This window comes from Hemitrygon akajei, chromosome 8, assembly GCF_048418815.1.
Source record: "Hemitrygon akajei chromosome 8, sHemAka1.3, whole genome shotgun sequence".
NCBI classification, from domain to species: domain Eukaryota; kingdom Metazoa; phylum Chordata; class Chondrichthyes; order Myliobatiformes; family Dasyatidae; genus Hemitrygon; species Hemitrygon akajei.
Window position 1 is genome coordinate 16,189,020 of NC_133131.1, and position 24,460 is coordinate 16,213,479.

The following is a 24,460-nucleotide window of genomic DNA, read 5'->3' on the forward strand; positions in this document are numbered from 1 at the left end:
TCATCACCCACATCCGGTGCTCCTCCTCTTCCCCTTTCTTCCGTCTTCTACCCTCTTCCATCAGATCCCCCCCCCCCCTCACCTCCTCCAGCCTTTCTCTCTTTCAACCTCCCAGCTCTTTACTTTACCACCTTCCCCCCTCCTGGTTTCACCTATCACCTTGTGGTTCTTCCTTCCCTTCCCCCTTCTCAACTTTTTTTTCAGTCCTGATGAAGGGTCTCAGCCCGAAATGTCGACTGTTTATTCCTTTCCGTAGATGCTGCCTGGCCTGCTGAGTTCCTGCAGCATTTTGTGTGTGCTGCCCATTATTCTGCTGCAGTTTTGCTGATGAACTTTTAATTTCAATTTATCTTTTAGAGCCAAGTTTCTGCTGTTGCTGCCGTATCCTATTGTGGCACGGCAATAGCTGTGCTTAGAATTCTCTTAGCTTTATTTACCACACTCTGAATATTTGCATACGTTCAGTAACAAAATACTATACACCCCACCAATCTTTGCATGTTTCCAAACTGAATAGCAAAGAACTTCATTCATGGTATTCGCATAAATTTGAATGCTAATAGTGCTCGAAAATAATAGCATTTTCTTTTCTTTCACAAGGCATTAAGAATTGTGCGTTGTATTTATAACCTGCACTATTCTAATCAATCTATTTAGGGAATGGTCACTTATTGGTCATCTCTAAGATAAGAATGCTATTTTAGGAAAAGTGACAATTCATGTGAAATCTCAGTTGCTTTTGAGCGGGCCAAATATATTTCTTTTACCACGTTACATTAAAAAAAACTTTCAAATGTGTTCTTTGCTGTTCTGTTTCCTCTTGACTGAATGTTCTGATGGCTCTCTCTTTCTCCATGAATAATCTCTTTATCATAGCTAACCACAGTAAATGGACAAACCACTACATTCATGCCTTGGACTGTCCAAAAGTATTTTCTTCAATCTGGTTTTAAGTCCAGCCAAAAGCAATCAGCTCTTACGTTATTGGCTTCACCCTTTAAACCATGATAGAGATTCAAAGTAGGTTCCAGACCAGACTTCCACCTAGCACACTATGGCATATTTGCTCTGCCTGTCAAAATTTAGTATATTTGTATACCCAGAGAGTGAACCCTCACAAAACTAATCTTTGGTGTCTGGATTCTCTATCGTCAGAAGCTTTGTCCCAGGACACCTGCTTGAACATTCAAGTAGTGTTTTGCAGCTACAATGTGCTATTATTGCAAATACTTAATTCAACTGAAATATTTTTGGACTCAAAATATTTAAGTAAACAATATCATTGTTGCTATTGAATCACCTGCTATTATATTTGTTCATGAGAGTATGAAACTTGATGTACTTCAAGTTCAGGGAGACTCAACTGTACTTCTCCCAGGAGACGGTATCCAACAACTGGGAGTGATTTACAGCAGCCAACTATCCTATTGAAGCATATCTTTAGGATGGTTATGGAAGCCAAATCACATTTGGAAACCCATACTTTCACAGCGAAAACTTGCAAAGTCCACAGAAACAGTATCCAGGTTGTTGGAAATGCGCAGCAGCTACAAAACCTGCTGTGCTACTGTACTGTCCAACATAGCGACAGTCCCTGGCTGAGCCATGTTGAATGATGGTAAATGCAGCTGGGTAAATAAGACTTAAGGAAGATTTCAAAAGATGGTAAGAACTTTAGAGGATGAGTAATGCAAGAATATTTTGAGATAAGGTCATGTGTTTTCAAATGTGTCAGCAATGTAAAAGATTGGAAGACTATAATGTTTAAAGAATCAAAGAGAAATGTCTGAAGGGTCAAAAAGGCCACTGTAAACTAAATGAGTTGTGCACCTTGAATTCCATTTGCAGGGAAGTTACTGACTTAAGCCGCATGAAACGATAGCTCTGTTTGTGACTGGAATCTTCTTAAACTATCCAGCACTGCACAGAGCTGGGGTGGGGCTGGTGAGAGAGAACAGGTTAGTGAAGACTATAACTAGAGGGCATAGGCTTAAGATGACAAGAGAAAGATTTAAAGGGAATCTGAGGTGTGAGTTTTTCCCCACACACAGGGTGGTGAATCTATGGAATGAGCTGCCAGAGAAAGTGGTATACAGTGGGAGGAACAAGTATTGTCTTTTAAAAGGCATTTGGACAGATACACAGACAGGAAAGGTTTAAAAGTATTTGGGTCAAATCATAGTACATGGGCTAATGAGATTATCTTAAACAGGCAACCTGCTCAACATGGACGAATTGAGTAATTTCCATGCAACCCACACAACGCTGGAGGAACTCAGCAGGCCAGGCAGCATTCATGGAAAAGAGTAAACAGCTGATGCTTTGGGCCGAGACCTTTCTTCAGGACTTCCAGCACCTGCAGATTTTCTCTTGTTTGCGAGTCGTTTCCATGTTGTATATCTCTATGAACCTATGAAACATTTACATATCAGCCAAAGCAGTTTCTGGGTTTTGAAATTTCAATATGATCTCTAGATGATAGCTTGTAACAGATTGACACTACCATAAATGGGAAAAAAACTATCGTTCTCAGGTAACTTGTAGTTTCTTTTGAAGAACAGTGCAGACTTAGAGAATATGCATCTTGTAATGGCAAAGATAGGATAAAAAAAAACATCTGCTTTATTTTGATCAAATGATAAACTCTTAACAATGGCAAGCACTATGATAACCAAATTACCAACAAAGTCATTTCAACATATTTTACTGATTTTCTGTAGTAAAACTGAACGCTGTTCTTCACTGACCAGATTCTCTGCAATGGAATGGAGGAAGTGTTTTTCATTGATCTTCTTAAGTAACCCAGTAGTAGAGGTATTGCCCAACACCAGGGTCTCATACTGAGAAAGCAGCTCCAAGGATACATAATACAGACAATCAGAGGTCCCAGAGGGCATCATCACCATAATATGAATTACATGACAAAAAAGTTGCACAACCACAAAGCTGGCTTCTTGATTCCCATCAACATTCTGAGCCGCAAGTCCTCTGAGTTTGCACTTCACCGACTCTAAAATGTCTGACACGCTGCTGGCACACTGCCTTGCTACATACTTCCACCCTGATGTCGGAAGCCAGTCAGAGCAGCTACAACTGCAGATCAGCTGAAAGGCTCGGAGCAGGAGTTGAGAGAACTGCAAGTGATGCGCAAAAGGTCGGAGGTTAAGCAGCGGCAGGTAATGAACGTATTCCAGAGTAAACGGCACGTGAAGTAACTCGCGCTGTAGAAGGCTCTTCACAACGTGGTTGAGACGTTTCCATTCACCTGAACTGCACCACGGCAGGAGCTGGATCAGCGCAATTAGAAAGCCCTTCGTGAACATGTTGACTTCCTCATCATTTTTTGCATCAATTACAAGATGGGATAACATCTGCTCCATCATGTGAGTGGAAACACTACAACACTCCATCCAGGCCAGAAGCCCAGTGCCTGGACCATACTGTGGAAGGTTGAGTGGTGACCAACCATCATCAGAAAGGTCGCACACCTCAAACAACGTGGCAGGTACCTCATATTTAAAATGTCCCCCAAAGATGCTTTTTAACCAAAGGCGCACAGTCCAGTCCAAATGCTCAGTTTTCCTGTACAGCCAACAAACAGAGGTTGACCACATCTCCGGATTTACAGAAATGATCTGTTCAACGGCATCGCACACCATTTCCAATGTCTCAGTTAGGAGAGCCTTTGTTTCTATTGAAACATGATCGGATGCCTTAGTACTATTGTCCTCCCAGCACAAGATGCAGCTGTCCAGGAGCTGAGAAAGGGCATAAATGAGAGGAAACGGGCAGCAGCCAAATAGCCAGTGCTCCTTGGTTCCATCGTCAGTTGCAGACATTTTTAAAGCACCGTTAAGAACCTTGAGAGGAAACATGATCTTGGAGTCGCCTCCTGTCAAATAAGGAAGAACAAACATCTTTACAACATGTGTGGGCTGGAGAAGTGGAATTGGGAGTTCTTGATCAATGGCCTCTGCAGGTTCCATCAGCGATGTCAGGAACTCAAGAAACTGATGTTCCTCCTTGGCACTGGCGAGGCTGTCGAAGCTGATTTCCAAAAGACACTTTGCCAAAATATTTAGCCCTTCTGAGGACTGATCGTCCTTGTACGACAGTGCCGGGAGGTTCTTCAAAATCCGGCCAAGAAGCTTGTGAGCACCCAGATTCACAGCAGCCAAGTGGCACATTTTCTGCAGGGTGGCTTCTGGATTTAAAAAAGCAACCCTAACGACAGCAGTCACAGCTTTATCAATGCTATTTACCGCCTCACTCTGGGTAATGCAATTGAACACCATGTTCACCTCTTCCTCAAACCAATCCTTAATAACTCCTCCATCTCTACAGAGGCCCCTGCCACCATAGGCAGTCAGCACTCCCAAGAGGGCTTTGTTTTTGTCTGAGACTGAGAGAGCAGACAGGCAATCCAAAATCACATTCTTTAATCGTTTGACTTTTGATGGATCAGTGGTCACACAAGGTGACCTATCTGTAAGTGTTCCAGCCAACTTCAAAACTGAAGCAGTACTTTGATAAATCTCTTTATTCCTTTCAAGGCAATCGAGCCAGCCACACTCTGAAAAAGCCCAGCTGGGAGTTGACACAAATATTTCACGTATCTCTTCAAACCGTTCCATTCTACTATCAATTATTATTAAAGCCACAGACATCTTCACTTTATCTACAGTAGTGGCATCATCTGGCAATATGCAGGAATCAAACTTCTGGACAAAGGAAGATGAAATCAGTATTAAATCAGATAGAATTTCCTTTGTATTTTGAGGAACCATCTTGCAATTTTGAAACAATGGGCTGACTTGATTTAGGTATTTCAAACTTTCGACTGTTCTATACAAAGCAAGGCGGCCGCTCACAGTGTCATTCTCCAGCTCAGTTTGAATTTCAGGTGCCCACAACTGGAGGATGTCTGCAAGTAATTCAATCCCTGGAGCTAATTCAGCCTGTGGCAACTGGAACGCAGACTTCTGGTAGGAGGCTCTCAGTTCCCTCACTGACTTCTTTACAATCGAGATGAAATCTGTGGTAACTGGAAATGGTTGGACCAAGGGATTACCTAACACAATCAGACTGGAAAGTTTCTGCAAATACACCTCAGCAGAGAGCTCGACACCACTATCAGAAAGCAGGGATTTGCATAAAGTGTCTATTAGTTTTACTATAGCAGAGCATTTATAAACATACTGTGTTACATGAGCTTTCATTCTCTTGAGTCCATCTAGAAACAGAGGAGCAATGGACAGGTCGGCCGAGGATCCAGGCAAGCTCACTGGGGGGAGCAAAGAAATATCGGGATCTAGTTTGAGCCTTTTGGGCGAACGGCAGAATTCTTCAGCTGACCGTGCCAGGTACTTTTTAACCTCATCTCCAAACGTTTGAGCAATTTCATCCCTCTGCTTTTCACTTAGCTTCAGCAGTTCCCACCATACATCCAGAAAGACTGCCACATCGTCATCAGAAGTGTCGACAAGAACGTGATCCAGGAAACGCGCCATCTCCAGGCGGCACGTGTCTGCGGGTAATGCGGACAGCAATTTAACAAAGTCTTCTGCAGCCCTCAATGATTTTACCAGCTCAAACAGCACCGTGTGATTTATCTCTGGAATCATGCCTTCTGCGGAAAAGAAGAGGTCTTCCTTCCATCTCCGGTCACTCTCAGCATCCGAATTTATCTTCTCCTTCATGCTAGCTACATTTGCATTAGAGTTCAGCAGCTTTGCCCAGACAAATGCAAGCACTTTCTTCTGCCACAGCTTTGTTTGTCCAGAACCCTGCCCCACATCTGCCTCATTGACACAGATTTCTTGCACAGCACAAACAATGGGTTTTCCTAAGGTAGGCCAATCAGATTTCTTCACTTCCAAAAGCGTTCCATGTTCACTTTTCTTCTCAGCCAATAGAAAGCCACCATGGAGGACTGCCATCTTCTCACAACAAATCCAGGATCCTATAACACCAGAACAATTCCCAATTACTCAATACAGTGACAAGTAATAATTAAAGTTTTTTTTTAAAATTTAAGCCAACTGCATTTGCTTACTCCATTAAAAGCATCCTAATGTGGTTTAAATAAAATATGACACAAAGCTATATTGGGATTAAGGATGAGTTAAAGAAAGAGAGCATGCTAGAGAAGTTCAAGGTGGCACTTTGAGAGCTTGGACCCAAGAGGCCACAATGGGGAAGTGCAGAGAAAATGACATGGCAACTACATGGCCAACTCACTGATGAGGAAGTGTGCAGTTCTCAATATCTACAAAACCCATGCATAATTATAGCATTTGACCAGCAGTTTAAGACTGTTTGCAATAAGATATGTACTCTATGCCTAAATTTACCAGCAGGATACTCAAATACATCAGAACCACCAGGCTCTTGAACAAAAGGAAATAACTACATTCACTTGACCATGCATTAAGATGTTCCCACAACCAATGATCTCACTTTAAGGACTCTTTATCTTGTTATTTCATACCCTCCTTAGTTATTGCTTTTTATCTATATTTGCATTTGCATGGTTTATTGTCGTCTGCACTCTAGTTGATTTTTAATTGATTCTGTTAAAATTACTATTCTATAGATTTACTGTGTATGCCCACAGGAAAATTAATTTCAGGGTTATATGTGGTGAGATATATATGTTCTCTGATAATAAAGTTTCCTTTGAACTTTGAACAAATAACCCAGCCACAGCCCCTTAGGAGGTATAACAACACAGTAAAATTGTAAGTGATAACTGTACTGTGAATAAGTGGAGTTCAAGAAGTACAAATGCCACATATCAGATTTAAATAAATAAATGTGTATTTAGTGAATACAATATTAGCCAAAGGTAAAGTCAACATAGGCTTAAGAGTTTTTAATAAATAACATTCAATGGATGAAATCATTATTTTTACATTGTTTTACATTCTATTCCAATTAAATTGATTTTCAAATTTACGGTGGAGTATTAAGCAGTTAAGAATGAATTTTGACATAAGTAAATAATTATTCACAGGAGAAAAAAAATCAGCTAAAATATTGTGCAGTATTTAATTAATGTTGTGATGATTGTTTGATCTGCCTTTCAATATCTGTTTTAAGATGTTAAGGGTTGAAATAACAAGCTCTAATAAAAAGACAATTGAGAAAGAGTCACCGAATCTTACTGTTGACTGCAAAATGCTTCAACTATCAGTTTGCCCTTTTGACTATATTTACATTAAAACTTCATTATTCTGAAAGGCTCATGTATAGTGCAAAACAAATTACTTAAAAGACAATTTAATTTTTATATTTACATTTAATCTGGAAAATCATCAACTGAGTGGCATTTAAAGTCTACTGGAAAATTGACATTTCAGTTTCTAATGAATTTTGATATAGATTTTCAAGTTACCTTGCAGACATTTTCAAGAAATATTTTACATTTGTTCAAAATATACATACTTCATAGAACAAGCTGCAGCAGTTTGACCCAATCTAATTGGAGTGTGATCAGATTGCGCATGAGAGAAAAGAATAGGTTGAGGCATGTATCTTATCAAGTTCCTCTAAAATTCTACATTATTCAATAAGATCACTTCTCACTCTTCAAAACTCTAATCAGCAGAGAGCAACCTGTTTAATGTGAAGCAGGGCTTCCCAGCTTAATGATATTGGTCCATGATGTAAAAAAAGGTTCTAAAGCAAATCCTTCCAGCAAGGAATCAACCCAGTGAATCTCTCTGACTGAACTACCCTCAATGCAAATATACTTCACTGTAAGTAACAATACAAAACTGTATGTGACACTCCCAAGTGTGTTTTCCATTATAGTTATAGGAAGACCTTGTAAGTGAACCTTGTCAAATTAAGGGTGCTTTATAAATACAGACTACTGTTATAACTGTCTAGGAGGAGACACTGAAGAGTTGACAATACTTCAGAACAATACAGCAGTGTCTTTGGGAATGAACTGTGACGGGGGGCATAGATTGAGGGGTGAGGAGAAGAACAAACTCAATATCTGCATGATAAGTACTTTAGTTTTTGTCACTTTTTTTGCATAAGATATCGAGGAAGAAATTACAGTGATTGACAAAAGACCCAGGTATTAAATGAGGAAGCACATCATGATAGGTTGTTGTGAACTGGAATTCAGTTTGTGAAAGGGAAATGGAAGTAACTTCTCTAATGTCTGTACAGTTTACAGAGAACAGTGCGAGAAACATCAAACATCCAATGAGTGGCAGTTCTGGGGGCGAATATGTCTTGTTAATCAGGGAAGTTACAGGAGAGTGGCCAGACTGGTTCAAGCTGGCAGGAAGGCGACAGTAATTCAAATAACCACGTGTTACAATGGTGGGGTGCAGAAGAGCATCTCTGAACAGATAACACATTGAATCTTGAAGTGGATGTGTTACAGCAGCAGAAGACTACACTGGGTTCCACTTCAGAACCTAATAAAATGGCCACTGAGTGTGTTCTATTAATTTATTCACTGGAGATTGCATAATTACTTTCTCCAACTTCCCAATAACGACAAACAAGTTTGTTTCAGCACTTAGTGACAGGTTTGCAGTAGATATCTCTCGGGATCATCTAAAGCTGCGGAAGAATCAATACAAAATGCATCTCAGAAGAAAGCACAGGTTAAACTCACCCCACTCCATTTTCAGAAATTATTTTTTCAGTCCTCAAAAAAAGTTCAATTCACAATGGCTTGATCAAGGAGATGTACTGGAAGTCATAATGTCGAAACCTTTAAAAAAGAAATAGTTCTTTAAAGATGAAATTTAAAAATAAATTGCTCAAATACATGCTTCCCTCTACAGGATAATTGCACTCTATATAAAACCTGGCATCAATTAAAAGACTTAGTTACTCTGCCTCTTACAACAAGGCAAAGCTATGTTTAAACAGAGCATTGGCACTGTGAAAAGACATAAAGGTAGCAAACCAATTTTATATCATTTGTGGTCTCTCCAATCTAGCACTAAGCATGCAAGAGAGTCTGGATCTCCTGAAAATCTCTAATACAGTTGACCTTCACTAATCCGACTACCTGCAATCCGGTTCCTTCGATAATTCGGCACAGATTTTAAATTTTCCGCGCAACTGTAATTTCAAATTTCCCAGGCCACCGTACCAATCTGCTGCGCATTGTTTTGGTTGCGCTAGATCTGTTCACGTGTTGGCGCGCTCTTGTAAGCACAGACAGGCGATTCCTGCTTGTTTTCCTGAATTTATTAATATTATTAGCGTGCAGCACAGCTGCCTGGCACTTGTCCGTCTCACCCGCCAGCGGCGGAGGTGCTGGCGCGCTCTGGGCTGGTCCGCCTTCTCGCCTGCCTGCTGGCAGTTGCGCACTTCCCTCCAGCATCGCCCGGCCGGCGCTCAGTTCTCTTCTGCTTACGACCTCAGATCAGACGTGGCGACCCACTGAATTTAAGCATATTACTAAGTGGAGGAAAAGAAACTAACGAGGATTCCCTCAGTAACTGCGAGTGAAGAGGAAAGAGCCCAGCGCCGAATCCCCAGCCACCTGGCCATCGCGTGAAATGTGGCGTATAGAAGACCTCCTTCCTCCGACTCCTGCTTCTGCTCACCCAGATGTGCTGTCACCATCAACAGTTTTTGAAGAAACTGTTGTGCCAGTTTCAGCACCAGTTCCTGATGCTTCGCTTCACTCATTTTTCAAGATGAAGATGTTGATGATCCTGACAACCCCACACTTGCAGACACGTAACTTTGCCTGAAGGTATATTAAACGTCTCACTTTAGAAGCGGAAGTGCTCAACTGTTCTGTATGTTAATTCCTGTACATTTACCTGTACCCTTTATTTTATCTGTTCCTGTACAGTATATTACTTTATTAAAATTTCACTTGCTACTCATTTAATATTTCTGTTTCATTATTATCTAACTTGTACTGATTTACATGATATTTTAAAGGTAAGATGAGGCAGTTAGCTATTGCTTAATGTGATCCTTCTGTAATTCAGCATTTTCACTAATACGGCACTCCTCAGGTCCCAATGGTGCCGGATTATAGAAGGCCGACCTGTGATTCACAATGATTTTTCTTCCCTGCAGATGTTAGAACATAGAAAAGTACAGCAAAGGAACAGGACCATCAGCACAAAATGTCTACACCGAAAACAATGCCAAATTAAACTAAATCTCTTCTTCCTATACCATATAACCATATAACAATTACAGCACGTAAACAGGCCATCTCGGCCCTTCTAGTCCGTGCCGAACGTTTACTCTCACCTAATCCCACTGACATGCACTCAGCACATAACCCTCCATTCCTTTCCTGTCCATATACCTATCCAATTTTGCTTTAAATAACAATACCAAACCTACCACTTCTACTGGAAGCTCATTCCACACAGCTACCACTCTCTGAGTAAAGAAATTCCCCCTCATATTACCCTTAAACTTTTGCCCCCTAAGTCTCAACTCAATGATCGTGATCCATATCTGTCTATTCCCTGCATATTTACCAGGCTCTTAAACAATACCATCACATCTACCTCCATACTCCCCATGGCAACCCATTCCAGGCACCTACCAGTCTCTGTAAAAAAAAAAGCTACCCCCTCATATCACCTTTAAACTTTTCCCTCTCACACCTTTTTTATATTTTTGCAATTTTTTTTCTTTTTGTATTTGCAGTTTGTTGTCTTTTACACACTGTTTGAAGACCCAAGTTGGTGTGGTCTTTCATTGATTCTGTTATAGTTATTACTATTCTGTAGATTTATTGAGTATGCCCACAGGAAAATGAATCTCAGGGTTGTATATCAAGATTCATGTACTTTGATAATAAATTTACTTTAAATACATGTCCTCTAGTACTTGACACTTCTCCTCTTGGAAAAGATTCTGACCGTCCACTTTATCAACACTTCTCATAATTTTATAAACTTCTATCTGGTCTCTCTTCAGCCTATTGAAAACAACACAAATTTGTCCAAGGCACAAGAGATTCTGCAGATGCTGGAAATCTTGAGCAACACACACAAAATGCTGGAGGAACTCACGTTTGTTCCACCTCTCCTTATAGTTCACACCCTCTAATCCAGGCAGCATCAAGGAAAAGGGAGTATGAAGATCAAATCCTCAAACCCAGCACAAAATAAATAATCTACATGGGGGCAGTGATCCCTACCCTCCGATTTGATTCAAACTTGTGCAACCGGTGGAAGACACCAGAGAATTGATAGATACCACCAATAATTCCTCACAAAATCCTCCAACTGTATTAGAAGGATGTGAACCAATGTGGGTCTCCTTTCTCAGGCCAACGTTGTAGCAGTGAGGCCCATATTACACTCAATTGGCATTATCAGGGAGGTCACAGCCTTCATGTACATCGATACCAGCCCTCTGCTACCTGAGAACTTAGTTCACCCCTACACTTCCACCTTGCAAACTGTGCAGATTATGAACAGTTCACAGGAACAGATCCCTGCTTAACCTGAGGAGGACCCAACCGAGATGGAGAGAGGAAAGGATTCAGGGGTGTGCTCCAAGTCTTCTTGAAAAAATGCAGTATCTCAAGCCTCTCAGGAATACCTGACCCACGAATATTCAGAATGGTATTAAGGATCAATGCACGGGAAGCAATATGTAAGCAGCAGAGGAGGCACACGATCTCTCAAACCACACACCTGCTTGGTAAATGGTTCCCACATCAGCCTCCTTCTGTCACCCGAGAACGGTATGGAAGCATCCTCTTTCTCAACAGACTGCAGAAGTATGATAGAGAAAGAGAGAGCTCCTAAAGTCACTAATGTCAGTCAACTTCCATTAAATTAAAACCACAGAGACACATTTTAGTTGAGAGAAGCTATATTAGGTGCTTTTCAGGTGCTAAAGGATAGTTTGTGTAGAAACTGACGTGGGCATTATTTAACTATACATGAGTACACAATAAATAAGAGCACTCATCGACAGGGCCACACAGTTACAATGCCTGGTTACTGGTGCATGGAGCAGCAGCTCAAGTTATGTCTGTGTCATTCAAGGTTTTTAAAAAAACCTACTAAGCCTTTGCAAATCCATTTTCACTCGACTTAATAAAGACTCGAAAAAACTCATGCCCTTTCAGAGGGCTTAAAGCCACTGGTCCTGAACCCCTCCATCACTCACCGATAGGTTCGCGTAACTCCTGTCGCCAACAATGCCGAGCAGCCTGGCACCAGCGTTGCTGCCCCCTAGGCTGGCTGAGTAACGCTCCAGCAACCGATAGTCCCAGGGAGCCGAGCGCCGCTGCTGCCCCCTAGGCTGGCTGAGTAACGCTCCAACAACCAATAGCCCCAGGGAGCCGAGCGCCGCTGCTGCCCCCTAGGCTGGCTGAGTAACGGGGCAGCTCACTCCTATCCCCAGCAATTAATAGACTCCCATGGAGGGTCATCTCCTTTCTGTGTGTTGCTCTTGAAACTTCACTGTTTCTTTTTCCACAGATGCTGCCTCACCTGCTAGTGTTTATTTTTTTAAATTTCAGATACAGTATTTTTTTCAGCTGTTTTCATTACTAACTTGAGTTGTGCTGGAATCCTGACACATAAATATTTCCAACTAAAAAAGATAAATATTGGGAAAACAGGACCCAAAGTACAATGTTAAACTACACACATCTTCCTGACAATATACTTTGTCAGCTCTATCACGAGTGCAAGCCACACTGCAATCGAATACAATTTCAAAGAAGGCGGCATCCATTATTAAGGACCCACACCATCTGGGACATGCCCTCGTCTCATTAGCACCATCGGTACAGGAGCTTGAAGATGCACACGCAACAATTTCATCTCCTCCACCATCAAATTTCTGAACAGTCCATGATCTCATGAACACTACTTTATGATTCCTGTTTTGCACTATATATTTTACTTTTTATTGTAACTTATAGTGGTTTTTTTTATATATCTTGAGCTGTATTGTTGCCACAATGGCTCAGAACGTCGACTGTTTAATCCCCTCAATCGATGCTGCCTAACTAGCCGAGTTCTTTCCGGCACTTTGTGTGTGTTGTTCAAGTTTTCCGGCAGAATATTTTGTGTTTATAATAAACCTGATTGATTCTGATTCCAGCTACAGTTAGACAAGCTTTATTTTGCCTGGGATAGTTGGCAAAATAGAAGCAATGGGGAAGGGGGGATTGTTCCCGGCCTGAATGCTGATAGTGATTATACGAAATCACAAGCAAACAGGAGCTGAACTGGGCAGTTCCGGTTAGGGTGATTTGATCGGTAAACAGGTATGAGGGTTAAAGGCAACACGAGTGAATCTGCAGATGCTGGAAATAAATAAAAAAAACACAAAATGCTGGCAGAACTGAATTCTGCCAGCATTTTGCGTTTTTTTTGTGAGGGTTAAAGGTTTGCCGAATGGTGGGAGATGATATACCGCAAGGATTTTTCTACCCTTATGGATATGGACTATGTTATATGGGCTTCACTCTTTGTGTTTTATATTTTGTGTTTTTTTTTGCCAAGACTTTCTAGATCTTTTATGCGGGGGGGGGGGGGGAGTTTGGGAGTCGATGTTCTCGTAGCGTCTTGTGCAAAGGAGGGGGGTCTGGGGGCCAATATTCTTGTTGTGCATTTTTGTTAGTTTCTTTGTGCAGGGAGAGGGGGATTTTGGAGGCCGGTGTTAATTTTGCATTTTGTTTGGGGGGGGGTCGATGTTCCTGTTACATATTCATTCTTTTGTGCAGGGAGAGGGGTATTCGGGGGCAATGTCCTTGTTGCGTTTCCTGCGGGGGAGGGGGTTTGGGGGTTGACGATCGTGTTGCCGTGGCTACCTGGAGAAGAATAATCTCAGAGTTGTATACTTTGAAAATAAATGAACCTTTGAATTAGCACTGAAATCATTATTGTTGTCCTCTGATTTAAAAAAAACTGGACTCAGTCAGAAATACAATTCCAAAGTTCCGGAAGAGAGTATCTCAGTAATGGAGATATAAGGAACACAAGAACTAGGAGCAGGAGTCGGCCATCTGGCCCTTCGAGCCTGCTCCGCCATTCAATAAGATCATGGCTGATTTGGCCATGGACTCATCTCCACCCACCTGCCTTTTCCCCATAACTCTTAATTCCCTTACTATGCAACAATCTATCCAACCTTGTCTTAAATATATTTACCCAGGTAGCCTCCATCTGCTTCATTGGGCAGAGAATTCTACAGAATCACCACTCTCTGAGCAAAGCAGTTCCTCCTCATCTCCATCCTAAATCTACTCCCCTGGCTATGCCCCTAGTTCCAGTCTCACCCACCAGTGGAAACAACTTTCCTGCCTCTTATCTTACTTTCATAATTTTATATGTTTCTATAAGATCTCCTCTCATTCTTCTGAATTCCAACAAGTACAGTCCCAGGTGACTCAATCCCTCCTCACAGTCTAACCCCCTCCTCACTGGAATCAACCCGGTGAACCTCCTCTGCACCGCTGCCAAAGCCAGTACATCCTTCCTCAAGTAAGGAGACCAGAACTGCACGCAGTACTCCAGGGGCGGCCTCATACAAAATAGCACAAAAGGAGGAGTATTAAGAAATAATAAATGAAGACAGATGCCGAAAAATAGGAGGTTAATAAGATTGTGAACGTGGGTTTCTCTTTTTGTGAGGATGCAGCAATGTGCCATGTGAAAGCTTGCTAAGGAACAGCCAAGGCAATATAACTAGTTTTGCAGAAATAAAGATTGAGCTAAAACTGGGCCAATGATGGAACAATGAAATGCGTGTCAGACTTGGGATCCAAAGTCCACGATAAGAATCTGTGAACACTCCCAGCCTCCTGTCCCCTCCTACTCATATAAGGTGTATAGAATTCACATTCAGATGTATTTATCTCACCTACATGGAAACACACAGTGAAATGCGTCGTTTGTGTTAACAACCAACGCACTTAAGGACGTGCAAGTGTCATGGCACATTCCGGCACCAAGGTAACATGGCCACCGTGTTCGGCAGATCGACGCAGAACACACCGAATGGAAAAACAACAACATCAAAGTGAGCCCCGTTCCTCCTTCCCACTGACCCACGCGCATACGCAGCCCTCTAAACCCAGCACTGGCCATCTCTGGCGTCCAGCGGCCTCGTGGCTTCGTGGACGTTGGGCTTTTGGCTTCCCCAGTGGACACACAGAGACACGCAGACTCGGTGTTCCAACAATCCGGCCTCTTCGTCTGGATTTCGGATCGAAGTTCAGGCTTCGATCTGGATTTCCGATCAGCCTTTGGTCTTCGATCTGGACTTCCGATCAACCTTTGGTCTTCGATCTGGACTTCTGATCAGCCTTTGGTCTTCGATCTGGACTTCTGATCAGCTTTTGGTCTTCGATCTGGACTTCCGATCAGCCTTTGGTCTTCGATCTGGACTTCCGATCAACCTTTGGTCTTCAGTCTGGACTTCCAATCAGGCTTCAATCTTTGGTATTAACCCAGGACTTGCTGAAGACAATGATGGAGAACCTAAGCTCCAGGCTTGAGCTCTGGACTCATCAGCCAGCACAGACAGGAAGGAGAACAACGCTGTCTGGAGCAGAGCCACATCTAGCACTACACTGAGCTCAGAGAAAACAGAAGTCAAACGTCAAAGGGGCGAGGAAGAAATAACAACCTTTCAGCACCAATCAACTGTCCAACACAATTTAGGAATGGTATGACTGTCCTGTATGGTAAGTCCCTGGTGTATAATTTGCATGTTATGTCCTTTTCTAGTAAGACAATAAACCTCTGTCAGTTTACCAGTACATCTGGGGTCCAAACATTTTTGAAATGAGGAATCTGAAGAATGTCGATGTAGGTTAGCAAGGCCATTAAAGTAAGTAAACTCAATGCAGAGTTTATTCCCAGAGGGAGGGATTTAAAAAGCACAATTTATGCTAGACTTGAATAGACGCTCAGCTGGATAATACTTGGAGAACTGACGATGGTCCTTGGCTCTGTATTATAAAACAGATGTGGATTCTTTGGAAAACATGAAAGAAACACCGATGTCAAATTGAGAGGTTACACCATCGGCTGAGCCTCTACCTTATCAGCATGACCAAGTAGAGGGATTAAGATTTTGAGTCTGATACGGTACAGCACACGTAGTGAAAATATTTCTATTTTCCAGCAAACCCAGAACAGAATGCCATAAGTCAAACATTGCCACTGCTAAGTCAGGAGCACCCCTTGACATGGAGAGTGGTGAGAATCTGGAACTGCCTGACACAGGAGTGGCTGAGCCAGACAGAGTGGAGTCACTCAAAAGGAGGTAGACTGTAGGATAAGGAGTCTCTGCTGAGGGGGGGGGGTTAGATGAGAACCCCCTCCCAACAATCCAGGCCATGTTCTCTTCTTACTGCTGCCACCGGGAGGGAAGTGCAGGAGGCTGAAGTCCCACGCCACCAGGTTCTGGGACAGTTATTACCCCTCAATCTTCAGGCTCCTGAACCAGTGTGGGGAGCTCAACACTGAACTGATTCCACAACCTACAGACTCACTTTCAAGGACTCTACAACTTATGGTCTCAAGTGTTACTTTTTTTTTTCGCATTAGCACAGTTTGTCTTCTTTTGCGCACCGTTTGCTTATCAGTCTTTGTGTGTGGTTTTTCATCGATTCTACTGTATTTCTTTGTTCTACTGTGAATGCCTGCAAAAAAAATTTCAGAGAAATATGTGGTGACACACCCATAATTCGATAATAAATTGACTTTGAGGTTCATTTGGAACATAAACCTTGGCATAGTCTTCTTGATCTGAATACCATGTTTTTGTGCAATGAATATTACTCAGTGCCAGTAGTAAGTGCATAGTTAAGAAGCTAAAAGTAGTACTTGACTAAAAGAGGAAACAGCGTTTCTCAGAATAGATGCATACCAAATCCTTGGATAAATACTGAGAGTACAATGTCAATAAATTAAGAAAGAGCACAGATGGACTGGTGACTGGTGCCATGGTGGCCAATAATTATTGGCATTGTGCCTATTTGATTGGATATTAAAAATATTTGTAAATGCAAGACGATCTGTTTTTGTTTTACAGCACATCTGTTTCATCTCAGAGTGAAATAAATCACTTCACAGGAATGCTCTGCTCTTTTCTGAGCACTTTTGTTCACATAAGGAGAAGCTTCCACGCTGCCTTTCCTCTCGGCTGAAAACGATCGGAGATTTATTTTCTTAAATCATCAGTGGGCATTGAGAAAGGTTGACCTCTCCTTGGAAGCAACAATGACTTTTGTCCATCCTCAGCAGAGACAGCAGACTGTGCCAGGAGGAACGTCGTCCTGTGAAGGACTAAAAGAGAAGCAAATGTGAAGCAGTGTCTTTCACAAGCAAAGCACTCTGAGCCAGCTCTCAGTTAAAAGCACCAGATTCATAAAGGAGAAGGGTTGCTTCCTGGCCTACAATCCTGAGGCAAATCCATTCACACATTTAATTTATTGTTTACAAACTAGTGTTTTGTATAAAATATTCTGCTGAATGCCAAACTTCAAGAAGTAATCATTGCCCGCTCTAAGTACGCTATATTTGCACTTATATATGACCATAAAAGCAGAATTAGGCCATTCAGCCCATCAAGTCTGCTGCACCATTCCATCATGGCTGATTTATTATCCCCAGCAATCCTTCCTCCTGATTTCATCCTGTATCCTTTGACCCCCCCTTATTAAACAAGAACCCATCAACCTCCAGTGCCTTTCACAATCTCTCACAACATTCCAGATCATTTTGCCACTATTTTTGAATGCACTTGAAGTGTATTTACTGCTCACTGACAAGTCCCTGGAGGCGATACTGAAAATTGAAGCCTGAAGCTCCAAGACTGACGTCAGTGAGCCTGGGAATCGAGGCCCAACGTCTGACTCCCTGGGTCTGTGAGTCCGCCAGGGGATTTGAATGCCTGATGTCCGTGAGTCCTCTGGGGGCTGGAGGCCTGGAGGCGTCCTGTCCAGGGGTTGGAGGTCTATTTGTGGGTACGGGTGGGTGGGAGGGAGGAAGGGGGTCCTGCTAAAGACGATGGGCATGCTATGTTGGCACTGAAATACGTGGAGATTCTTGCGGGCTGCTCCCATCCCATCCCATCCTTAGTGTGCGTTGCTTATTAATGCAAACAACACGTTTCACTGTATGTTTCGATGTACATGTGATAAATAAATTAATCTGAATCTGACTCCAAATTTGACTCTTCTGTTCAAGCGCCACATAGTGGTGTGAGTGGGTTACTGCAATTGCTGAGATAACCTGCGAAAAGAACTCGGCGGGTAAAGAGCAAACACGAGGAAATCTGCAGATGCCGGAAATTCAAACAACAACACACAAAATGCTGGTAGAACACAGCAGGCCAGGCAGCATCTATAGGGAGAAGTGCTGTCGACGTTTCGACGAAGGGTCTCGGCCCGAAACGTCGACAGCGCTTCTCCCTATAGATGCTGCCTGGCCTGCTGCGTTCCGCCAGCATTTTTGTGTGTGTTGTTGTTCGGCGGGTAAAGCCCGTTTCTGTCCCACTGTGTTTTCCAGTAGATTCGTTTCTGCTCCATATTTCAGCATCTACGGTCCCCTGCTCAGAAGATGATAACTGGTGGATTTGGACAGTGAAAGGTCAATCTCAACTTGGAAACGTTTTTATTATTAACAGATGTGAATTGACTGTATGGAACTGAAGTCAAATAAATATCAAACCCGCTGAAACTATTGGGTAAGAACATCAAAAGCAGGAGCAAAAGGCAATCTGCCCGTTATTCGTTTCCTGAGCAGACTGAGCTCCTTTAGAGCGTGCAGGCCTCTCCTTCACATGTTCTACTGGTCTGTTGTCGCCAGTACAATCTTTTATGCAGTGGGCTGGGGGCAAATGGCATCAACACCCACAGGTGATGCCAACAGGCTTGATAAACTGATTAGAAAGGCTGGCTCTGTTATAGGAGTCAAGCTGGACACACTGGAGGCTGTGGTAGAACAAAGGACCCAATGGAAAATCCTGGATATTCTGGGCAATGTTTCTCACCCTCTGCATGCCACCTTGGCTGAACAGGAAGCACTTTTAGTGATAGACTACGACAACTGCGCTGCTACAAAGAGTGATATACGAGGTCATTCTCACCCTCGACCATTAGGCTCTATAAAGAGTCAACCTGTAACCGGGGGAGTGATGACCCTCTCCCGTTGGACTGTGTAAGATAACTTATTTTTATTTATTCCTCTTACTTCTCTTCTAATATCGTATATATGCGAACTTGTAATGCTACAGTGACACTCTAATTTCCCTTGGGATCAATAAGGTATCTATCTATCTTCCCTCAATGAGATTGAGATTAATTTGCCCTGTTTTCCTGCATGTTGCCCTGTCAACACTGGCAGCCCCATAGGTCAAAACGTCGCCTGCCTCAGCCGTGAGTGCGCTAATGTGTCGGCCGCAGCGTCCCTCCGGAAAGGAGAATCTAGGATTCACAGGTCTTTGAGGAAAACACGGTAGTGTAATGCTATTGCAGCGCCAGCGACCTGGGCTCTTTTCCCACCTCTGTCCATAAGGACTCCCTCTGTGACCACACAGGTTTCCTCCGGGTGCTCTGATATCCTCCCACATCCCAAAGCTGTACAGGTTAGTAGGTTAATTGGTCACATGGGGTGATTGGGCATCTGGGCTCGCTGGGCAGGAAAGGCCTGTTACTGTGCTGTATCTCTAAATGAAATGTAATAAAGGTAATTTTCCATCTTAAACAGGCCACTCCTTCTTCTGAAACTATGTCCCTCAGCTCTACATTCCCCAACAAGGGAACTATCTTTCAGCATCTTCCCGATCAAGCCCCCCTCAGAATCCTTTACGTTTCAATGAGATGCCCTCTCGTTCTCCCAAACTCCAATGAGACTTCGGCGCAATCCTTCCCACCCACAAGGACAGCAGAGAACCCAGAGTTTCCAGTTGTTTCTGTCACTCCAGAGAAAGCAACACAAGTTTCGTCCGAGGCACGAGTGATTCTGCAGATGCTGGAAATATTGAGCGGCTCACGCAAAATGCTGGAGGAACTCAGCGGGTCAGGCAGTATCTGTGGAGGCAAATAAACAGGTGACATTTCGGGCCGAGACCCCCTCGTCAGAACTGGGACTGAAGAGGGCGGAATGCACGCTCGAAGAGCCAGAGAACAGCAGAAATCACGGAGGGAAAGCAGTGAGAGAGGGTCTCACTGAACTGCTGGAGTGGAGTTAAACTTCTTTATCATGGGCATAGCTCAAAGTCTCAAATCATCGACACAAACGATTCTGCAGATGCTGGAAATCTTACTTCCCTCCACGGACCCTGCCTGACCTGCAGAGCACACCCAGCACTTTGCCTGTGTTGCTTCAGATTTCCAGCATCTGCAGAGCCCCTTGTGCCCGCATGCCAACACATGGACAAACTTTCACCTTGGAATGCACCTCCCAGGCCGAAGGGTGCGTCTCATCACACCACCTCCTCCCAGGAGGAGTTTTTGAGTGAGAATTGGCAGCTTCAGTTTGATTCATTGAAGCTACTGTGGTAAACTATGTGTATACCAGTCTGGACACGCCCCTCTGCTGACTGCTCCTGTGGCTCCTCCCACAGACCCCTGTATAAAGGAGATTGGGGCACTGCTCCTCCCTCAGTCTCCAAGATGTCCTGGTCCCTTTTGCTGCTAATAAAAGCCTATCGTTCACCTCCTGTCTCCGAGAGTTATTGATGGTGCATCAGCTACAAAGTACAATACAGGAAGGGCCGGGGGCAATAACCTTGTAAGTTTATGACAGGGAGGTGGAACTGGCTCTAATTTGCCTGAACTTGCTCTCAAGGGTGAATTATTCTATTGCATGTTAACACACAAGTTTAGGCTGCTGTTTCTTTGCACCCTCCCTCAGGTAATCTGTTCATTAAACAGCAATCACCATGCCCACTACTCCATTCCACACCTTTACTTAAGTGCAGGGGAAAGGGCCGTGTTGGAGGCCAAAGCAGGAATCATTCTTGAAAGCCTCAGGGAGTTTCACTATGCTGTGCCATGCTAGAATCCACCTAGCCCCAAGCATATCTGTCCACCCATCCCTGGCTGCGTGGCACTGGAGTTGGGAATGGAATGGGTTTATTATTGTCACATGCACTTAGATACAGTGACAAGCCGGCCTTGTTCGTACACATTACACAGCGCTCTGAGGGAGCAACGTGAAGTCTAACAGTTGGGTCGATCTTGGCAACTTACCCGCAAACATTCCGTCGCCGTGCGAGGAGACACTGTCAGTGCCCTGCTGCCCTCCGAATGCTTGGTCTTTTTATACCTTTTCAGATGACAGAAACTCAGTCGCGATGAGGGGGAGGAAGTCTCGTCCCTGGTTTGCTGCCTGGCGAACTTCGCGCGTCGTGGCCTGGAATTTTGTCCGCATCGGCTGATAAACAGGATCGAGGTCGACGTGTTTGTTTACAGAATTATTGGCGGAAAACATCACTCACTGGAATTCTCCGGCGTGCTGCGTGTTCACTTGCGCCATGACTTTCACTGCTGCCCCTTGATCTTCACGGGTGGAGACTAGGTGGTCACGCCAGCCGATGCTCGTGGATCCTTCTTGAGAGCTTTCTCCCTGCCCGGCCGACGGGAGTCCCGATGCAGGGTCTCGTCCCGAAACGTTTACTCCCCCTCCACACACGCTTGAGCTCAGCCGGCATTCTGAGTGTGTTAGAAAGCCACTGGCAGTTTGGAAGCTTCGTTAGGCTGTACCACGCGAAACGGCTTGGCACAAATACCGGCGGACCCTTCCTGCTCCCTCAGAACGAGCACGCCACATCCCTTCGCTGCTGAAGCTGTTTCTCAGGAGCATGGCTTCATCTTTCCGTGACAAGCCGTGCTTTATCACAGTGTCAGCTGCAGCCAGTCCGGATTGCTCTTGCCTGGGCTCAAATCCCACTCCTACACTCGGAATATGAAAATCTTGGCCAATACGCCATTGAGAGTCCGAGGGCACCTGGTAAGGTATCAGCCCAAGGCCCACTCTCTCACATAATGGACCTCCTAATAGGGGAGCTACATGGAGTGCTTTAAGATTTTTTTAAAAATTGTCTCACATACTTCAAAACATAGTGTGAAATGCACCATTTGTGTTAAGTCAGATCAGTGATGATGGTCCTGACGAAGGGTCTCGGCCCGAAACGTCGACAGCGCTTCTCCCTATCGATGCTGCCTGGCCTGCTGTGTTCCACCAGCATTTTGTGTGTGTTGTTTGAATTTCCAGCATCTGCAGATTTCCTCGTGTTTGCTCAGTGAGGATTGTGCTGGTTGCTGCCGGACCGTGTCGCCACCTTCTGGTTATTTAGAGACACAGGTCCTCCTGGCCCAACAAGCGTACCACACAGCAACCCACATAAATAACCCTAGCCGAATCACAAGACAACTTACAATCACCAGTTAATCTACTAACCCGTACAACTTTGGACTGTGGGAGGATACCGGAGCACCCGGAGGAAACCCGCGCAGTCATGGGGAGAACGTACAAACTCCTCACGGACAGCGCCAGGATTGAACTCTGAACTCCGATGCCCAGAGCCTTAATAGCGTCACGCTACCTGGCACCCACAACTCGATAACCCTAAGCAATATGTCTTCGGAACAGGGGAGGAAACCCGAGCACCCGGAGGAAACCCACGTGGTCATGGGAATAATGTATGGACAGCGGTGGGAATTACAAAGGATTCTACAGTTCAAAGGATTGAACCTCAACAGTGTTACACTCAGTGCTACGCTACGCCGATCATTATTATGTCTAGTGTAGGGGCGTGATCCACACAAATCATGAGCCATATTTGTGAACTGCGCTGCACAAGTACCTGATTCGTTGTAAAGTGTTTCTGGATGGCCTGAAATGAACACAAAGGACATTGGAGCAACTCAGCATCTATAGAAAAGAGGAAGCAGTCGATGTTTCGGACCAAGACCCTTCATCAAGACTGAGAAGGAAGGGGGAAGATGCCAGAATAAAAAGGCGGGGAGAGGGGAAGGGGACAGGTGAAGCCAGGTGGGTTGGAAAGGTCAAGGGCTGGAGAAGAAGTAATTTGATAGGAGAGAAGAGCGGATAGGAGAAGGGGAAGGAGGAGGGGACCCAAGGGGTAGGGGGGAGGTTTGTTCTCTGGAAAGAGAAATCAATATTTATTCCATCAGGTTGGAGGGTACATAAGGTGTTGCTCCTCCACGTGAGAGTGGCCTCATCTTCGCTCATGTGTTAGTCTCGATAAAAGTTAGTCTACTAAAAACTAAAAGTTAGTCTCGATGGATTTGCACCTTGGTGGAAGACCTTGCTGCAAGTCTCCCCTCTCCACGCCACCAATGTTGTCCAAGGGAAGGCCATTAGGCCATTAGGACCCATACAGGTCGTCTATATGGTTAAGTGCCTTGCTCAAGGACACACACGCAGCCTTAGCCAAGGCTCGAACTAGCGACCTTCAGATAACTAGACGAACGCCTTAACCACTTGGCCACGCACCAACACTGGCACATGAGGAGGCCATGGATCAACATGTCAGAATGGGAATAGGAATCAGAATTAAAATGTTTGGCCACCAGAGTCCCTCTTGGGGCAGAGATGCTCAATAAAATGGTCCCCCAATTTATGACGGGTCTCACCAGTGACACTATATGCATGATCAACCTGAAGCCACTTCAGCAGCTCCTAATCTTTCTTTTACGTGCTCTTTCGACTGCCACTTGACTGTTTTAACTCATTTTCCCCCTGGTTCATCAAAAAGGCTGGAGATGCAGCAGCATCTTCCTTGTCAAGCAGGGACGGAGACGATGTGGCCTAGTCCATCCTCGGCCCGACCGAAGAGCTGTCCTTTCAATCGATTCCCCTCCTCTTCCTCCCACATTTGCCTGGAATGAGCAAAGCCAAAAGAAAGGAATGAAAATCCCCTTGAGGAGAAAAAAGATCAGTCATGGAAAAAGAAAGTTCTTTGCACGAGGATCTGGGATGAATTTTATTCACTATATACCGTGCATTTACATGTTTTAGGAATTTTCTGTGGTGGGTTGGTCAGAGTGTGACATGCAACAAATATCAACAACAGGCTTTATAAGGATTTGGTTAGACCGCACCTGGACTACTGTGAGCAGTTTTGGGCCCATTATCTTAGAAAAGATGTGCTGGCGTTGGAGAGGGCTCAGAGGAGGCTCATGAGAATAGTTTTGGAAGTGAAAGGGTTAACATGTGAGAAGTGTTTGATGACTCTGGGTCTGTACCTACTGCAGTTTAGAAGAATGGTGGGGGGGGGGTCTCATTGAAACCTATTGAATATTGAAAGACTTAGATAGAGTGGATGTGGAGAGGATGTTTCCTATAGTGAGAGAGTCTAGGAACAAAGGGCACAGCCTCAGAATAGACGGATGTCCTTTATTACAGAGATGAGGAGGAATTTCTTTAGCCAGGGGGTGGGGAATCTGTAGAATTCATTGTCACAGATGGCTGTGGAGGGCAAGTCATTA

At 44.0% G+C, this 24,460-nt stretch overlaps 1 protein-coding gene across 3 annotated transcripts; it reads right to left on the reverse strand.

Annotated features, from left to right (window-relative positions):
- Positions 1 to 2,609: 2,609 nt before the first annotated feature.
- Positions 2,610 to 21,376, reverse strand: gemin4 (gem (nuclear organelle) associated protein 4). Of its 3 annotated transcripts, none has more exons than XM_073053324.1 (3): positions 21,197 to 21,376; positions 8,642 to 8,740; positions 2,610 to 5,962 (listed from the first exon to the last, which is right to left on the reverse strand). In XM_073053324.1, the coding sequence occupies exons 2-3, from the start codon at positions 8,649 to 8,651 to the stop codon at positions 2,694 to 2,696; spliced, it is 3,279 nt and encodes a 1,092-aa protein (XP_072909425.1). In that variant the 5' UTR covers positions 8,652 to 8,740; positions 21,197 to 21,376; the 3' UTR covers positions 2,610 to 2,693. The 3 variants fall into 3 exon arrangements, with proteins under 3 accessions (XP_072909425.1, XP_072909423.1, XP_072909424.1); XM_073053322.1 differs by lacking the exon at positions 21,197 to 21,376 and adding an exon at positions 12,142 to 12,470; XM_073053323.1 differs by lacking the exon at positions 21,197 to 21,376 and adding an exon at positions 11,661 to 11,741.
- Positions 21,377 to 24,460: the final 3,084 nt, after the last annotated feature.